General features: G+C 42.5%; 1 protein-coding gene across 4 annotated transcripts in view; it reads left to right on the top strand.

Moving 5' to 3' along the window:
- The first annotated feature begins 1136 nt into the window (after positions 1–1136).
- Positions 1137–6000, top strand: part of PSIP1 (PC4 and SRSF1 interacting protein 1) — a 43369-nt gene continuing 38505 nt past the window's right edge. For 2 of the 4 annotated variants that reach the window (XM_079790220.1, XM_079790221.1), the window contains exons 1-3: positions 1139–1331; positions 1868–2080; positions 5464–5540. In XM_079790220.1, coding sequence (XP_079646346.1) covers positions 2009–2080; positions 5464–5540 — 149 coding nt within the window. In that variant the 5' untranslated portion in view covers positions 1139–1331; positions 1868–2008. Of the gene's footprint in view, positions 1332–1867; positions 2081–5463; positions 5541–6000 lie in introns of all 4 variants that reach the window. The other 2 variants (XM_079790219.1, XM_079790218.1) reach the window with 2 other exon arrangements.

Raw genomic sequence — 6000 nt, 5'->3', positions numbered from 1 at the left:
AAGGAGTATGAGTTCCATACCATTATTTATTTATGTATTTAATATTCTTAGGTGTTTTTTTTCCCCCCATTTTCATTGTTTTAAATGGGAATTGTTTGTGCTTGTTGTTCATGATTGTATGCACAGCACCTAATAGTGCCTGACACAGGGTAGGTACTTATTTTGTGATTCAATGAAAGATAAAACAAAAACTTAAGATGAATTTTTATTAATTTTCAAAATGCCTTATTTACTATATTTGTAAATAAGTATTGGCTAAAGGATAAAAAAATTTGTAAACTCAGGTTTACAATTTCTTTCTCCTGAAGAGTATTTTAAAGGAATAAGACATTTGAGGTTTAGTAACACTACAACTCACCAGCAACCATTCTACTAGGGATTTAAAATTGAGACGCAGTTAAAATTTACTTAAGAGCCCGAACCCACATCCTATCTAAAAGGCTTATGCTTTCCTGTCATTGTTTTTCATTCATCACATTTTGCATTCGTTAGGACTGCATTTTCTTAACAGTCCTTGGTGCTTTACATTTAAAAGAAAAGGAATGGGCGTTCTCATATTACAATTTCTAGAAAAAAAAAAAAAAAGATTGCCCAGGCCCATTCAGCGAGGTGTAAGAGGCCTACAAGCTGCACACCCTGCAACCGCCTCCTGCTCGGATTTCATCTATGGGTTTTTGTACAGTTCTTTTTTGGATGGTGCACACCGCGCAAGTGCAGCATTCAAGGCTTCCCCACCCTGGGAAACGATGCAAGAACATGCAGCTGAGGCTGCCAGGTTCTCCCTCACATACAGTCACGGGCTAGAGGCCCGGATCCCCGCTCCCAAACCCAGTCCCCAACCAGCGTCCCCTCCCTCCCGGCCTTTTACATACAGTACACATACAAATACACACACGCAGCGCGGCCAGCAGGGGCGGGCCGGGCCCGACCACTCTGCAAACCGCAGGGGGGAGCCGCCACGGGCCCATCTAACCTTCGCCCACACCTTTCCCCTTCGCACCCATCTCTCCCTCCACTTGGCTGTAACTTTGGGGAAAAAGAGCACATGAGGATTTCGGGACTTCTGTCGTTCCATTTCGGAGCTACACACCTTAGGCGAGGGCTGCGCTGGGCCCCCTTCCTGGGCGAGCAGTTGGTCCCGCCCCAGCGCTAGCGGGCGCCGAGCGGGAGCCGCGCGGGAGCAGCGCAGCGACGGCGGCGGCGGCGGTGGCGGTTGCGATTCGGAGCCGTTGAGACGCCTCTGCGGCAGCTGGTGGCGCAGGTGGCCTGCGTGGACGCGGGCAGTGGCGGCCGGCCCGCCACCGCAGCCTCGGCGTCCGCAGCCCCGGCAGGTGAGCGGGCGGCGGAGGCTCGCCCCGCCCCCCCCCTCGGTGGCCTCGCTCGGGGCTGTAGCGGGGAAGTGGCCGCGGCCCGCCCGGGCGCGGAGGGGCGGCCCTGCGCTGCGACCGTCGGGAGGCAGGTCGGAGGGGGAGAGGTCGTGCGAGGATGGAGAGGGGAGGTTCCCCTTTCTTTTGCCATTTGCCCCCCTCGGACCCCTCCCTCGTGGGGCTAACACCCGCGGGGGGGGCGGGGAGCTAGAGGCGAGCTGGGGTGGAGAAAGGAGAATCGGGGCTGAGCAGCATCTCTGCCTCAGGTGGTGGCGTCTTCTGGTCGCGGCGCGGAGGACCCGCCGGGGCCTGGAGGGGTCGCTCTGGGGCTGCGAGGCCGCGCACTCGCGGGGGAGGAGCGGGAGGCGGCTCTCCCCTCACTCCCACCCCCACCCCCCTCGGTCCTCCCTCCCGGTCCTCCCCCTCCCCCGTCCTCCCCGGAGGCCCCTCCCTTCGGGTTTCTTTGCTTTAACCGCCCTCCGCGCTCCCCCCCCCGGCAGGCGCGTTGGAACTCCCCGAGGCATCCTCCCGCTCCCGCCGCCCCGGAGCCTCGGTTCCCGGCGGTGCCCCCCGCCGTCCCCCCCGCCGCTCCTCTTCGCTGGGCTTCGGATCCGGATCCCCCGCCTCGCCCCTCACGAAACATGACTCGCGATTTCAAACCTGGAGACCTCATCTTCGCCAAGATGAAAGGTTATCCCCATTGGCCAGCTCGAGTAAGTGATTTTTTTTTTTTTTTTTTTAGTCTTCGCGTTTAGCGGTGCTGCCTTAAAAAAAAAAATTTTTTTTTTCTCGTGTTCTTTCTCCCTCTGGCTTGCTTGTAGTCTCATTTGTAAGCCTACATTTTATTTTTATTTTATTTTTCCCCCGTAGTCTCCCAGGTAATTGTGAAAATCCAGGTGTATCTACATACTTAACGTGTTTCCCTATTTCCTGTAACGTTTTTGACAGACTTGGGCAGGTTTTCTTCCATTGGAAATGTTTAAATGTGATGCCCGTTAATGTTTCATTGTAGGTGAAAATAATCAAGTGTGGACTTGATGTTTAAAAATTAATGAAACATTGACATTTTCTCAATTTTGAGTCAGATGCATAATAGCAAGGGAATTAGACAAACTTTTGGATGTTGAAGAGATGTGTGATTAAACTGGATGTGCAGGTACTTTTCATGTTTTGTAGTTTAGTTGATGAGGCCTTCTGTATTTGCTTGTTTAATAAAGGGATTAGGACTAGGTAGTCATGGATATTGCACAGTAGGTTAGCACCAAGGAAAGTGCAGGAAATTTAGTTTCGCGTTTTTATTCATGAAGTTAGCCTCATGACCTTAAAGAAGTTGTTTTGCTCTTTGTTTCATAGGGGCAAAAGGCGGAGTTGACCCAGACCCCTGGGTGCACATCTAGTGGTACAGAGGTGATGAAGGACCCAGGATGGGTCTGTGTGTGTGTGTGTGTGTGTGTGTGTGTGTGTGTGTGTGAGACATTTAGGAATTGAGATCGTCATAAGTGTCATTTTCAGAAAAAGTGCTATTTTTGTTAGTGTATGGTAGGACTCAGGTTCTAAGGTAATGATGGAACCTAGAAAATGTTGAGGCCTATTAGGTTAATAAGCTCAAAAATTCTTAAATATAAATGTGATATTGTAAGGTTGAAATTGCCACTAATTTACACTTCTTTGAGGATTGTTGTTTCTTAAAGATAATTAAAATTATGGCAGCTGGATGAAACATAACCTATTTAGTTACAGAGAATCACGAGTTATTGAGGCCTATGCAAATAATAAAATATTGCTTGATTTTACCCATCTAGTTCTTTACAGACTCAGGTTTACAATTTCTTTCCCCAATCTGGAAAAATTCACCACCCCTTGTTAGTCTATCAAGGCTACCTTTTCAGTGGAATCTTACTTGAACAATCCTTAATCATAATTCTTGTCTATATATTTGACACTATTTCCTTTCTGATCATCTCTTACATGCACACCTTAACTTCCAAATAGATTGAAAGCTTCTTAAGGGCAGTAGATGTAAACTGAACTTCTTTATATCCCCACAGTACTTAGTGCATACTAATGCACTTACAAAACACTTTGTTTCATGTTTAAATGGAGCACAGGGAAGCTTGGCAGGTTTAAGACCCCTCTGAGATACTTATGGTTTTAGCATCCTTATTTATTTATTTTGAGGTGTTATCTTAGGTAATGGGATACATTTATTTTCAGATTTCTATGCCATAATACAGTTAAAAGCCAAATGAAAATGTTTTAAAAGTTATTTACTCTTCCAAATCGTTCTCCCCACATGCTTCAGTATGTCAGGTGAGTAAGGTTACTGCTGATAAAAGCAAAATAAACTAGCCTTAGGAGAGCCAGAGTATTTTCCTTTATTTAGTAAGTTCTATATTTAACAAGTTCATTTGTATTTGCTTTTCTCCTTTTTTTCTTAGAAGTGAATGAATTTTGATTATTTATGTCCAAGAATTATATTCCTTTTTCTGTCTTCTTTCCAGTCTTACAAATTAGAAGTCTTTGCTTTAGAGTTTAGAATATGTATTTAAGGTCTCAGCAGTGACAGTGACAACCATCTGTTCCTATTTTGATTTTAACATTTTCTGTTTACATATCCCAAATTTCATTAATTTTTATGTCTTGTACATTCTTTTAATCCTATACCAGTATTAATCATCTTTAAAGTCAAATTTTATTAAAAAAAATTTTTTTTATTGATTTCAGAGAGGGAGAGAGAGATAGAAACATCAATGATGAGAATCATTGTTTGCCTCTTGCACACCCCACCCTGGGGATCGAGCCCGCAACCTGGGCATGTGCCCTTTACTGGAATTGAACCCGGGACCCTTCAGTTTGCAGGCTGATGCTCTATCCACTGAGCCAAACCGGCCAGGGCTAAAGTCGACTTTTAAAAATTGCCTCTAACATTTATTAAACTCTGTAGGTACTAGACATTTTTTACAGACTTTTAAAGCTGTTTGCTAGCTGAAACAAGCATATCAATTGGTTTGACAAAATATCCGTTATCTTAAGGCCTCTAAGGATTTGCATAATTCTTGGGGCTTTCTGATAAAGTTGAAATGACAGGTAAAATAGTTATTGATCAGATAGATGAGACAAGCCCCTAAAAGTGTTGGGTGATAATGATTCTATTGATGCCTGAAACCTTCAGACTGCCAGTGAAATCATCCCAATGGTCTTTTCTTCAACATGGTAATAATGCTTGCAGAGCATAGTAGGTCCTCTGATGGTCTGCTCTCTCCTTAACAGAGTGAACTGATTTTTAAATTAAAGTGTCTTTGAAATTAGGGGGGAAATGTTATTATGAAGTTTAAATTAATAATGAAACAAAATAGAAATTTTTAAAAATTGTGGCTAGATACTACTGCCTGATGGCTTTAACTCTGAGATCTGCTTTCCTTTATTAATAAGCAATAGTATCATAGATATGTTAGAGGTAACAGCACCGGATGCTTTCTTCCTTAGTTAGTTAGGATTGAAAGAGAAAAAAGGAACAAGTAACTTCATGTGATTCAGCCATGTAGGTATAAGACCTTTTCAGAATATGTTTCAGACTTTGAGAAACACTACTATAAGCTTTTGTTACAGTCTATTTTACATTACTTCAATATTTGTATAGCCTTCCTGTAGAAATACAATTTAGGATTTTTGAACGGGTTTATACTCCACTATCTAAAATGCTTAGGGTCAGATATATTTAAAAATTCAGAATTTGGGGATTTTAGAAAGGTAATGATGGTACATATATACCATATATTTTGCTCCTGATAGGGTCTCTGGTGGCACAAAATAATCTAGCACAATATTTCTTCAGAGGAGCATCTGTAGAAACACTAGGTGGACAAAAAGAAATGGACTAGCTTCCCTGTCAGATAAGGTTTTGCCACTGAATGACTTTTTAGAAATAACTTGGTTTTTAGAGCTGCTTGCGTTTCAAAAATGGGGATAAGGGATTATGGACTTGTAGAACTGGTTCACGTTATATCAGATCTGTTTTGGATGTTTTGTTTTCAGTTTATTCTGTTGTATTGAAGAATGTATGATTTAAAATATTTTAATTTTTCTGCTCTTTTAGGTAGATGAAGTTCCTGATGGAGCTGTGAAACCACCAACAAACAAACTACCCATTTTTTTCTTTGGGACTCACGAGACGTAAGTCCTTTTAGCTTTAAAGGCAAATCAAAGTTAATTTAGCAGGGTCATTGGACATAAAATGAAAAACAAGTAGAGATTAATTTAAAGGGGAAATAGTAAAGGAATAAAAAATTTAAAATCATCTTTGAACTTTGGAAAAAGTCTTCAAGTGTCCCTTTTAAAATTTATTTTTAGGGTTGAAAAATTAGACACTATAGGTTTTAACTTTTATTGGAAGAGATGTTTCCTTAATCATAAAGAAAGCTATATATGGATCTTCTCAGCAACTAGAAGAAGAACTGATGGATGAAAGTATATAAATGAAGATTTAAGGCATGTAGCATTCATATTTAGTATAAGTCCTTTTTTTAAAAAAAAAATACGTTCTTACTGATTTTTAGAGAGAGGAAAGGAGAGGTATAGAGAGAAACACTGATGAGAGAGAAACATCATCAATTAGATGCCTCCTGCACACCCC

The sequence above is a fragment of the Cnephaeus nilssonii genome (genome assembly GCF_951640355.1).
Source record: "Cnephaeus nilssonii genome assembly, chromosome: 14".
Classification (NCBI taxonomy): domain Eukaryota; kingdom Metazoa; phylum Chordata; class Mammalia; order Chiroptera; family Vespertilionidae; genus Cnephaeus; species Cnephaeus nilssonii.
The sequence above is the reverse complement of the archived record's forward strand: the minus strand, read 5'-3'. Positions and strand labels throughout refer to the sequence as shown.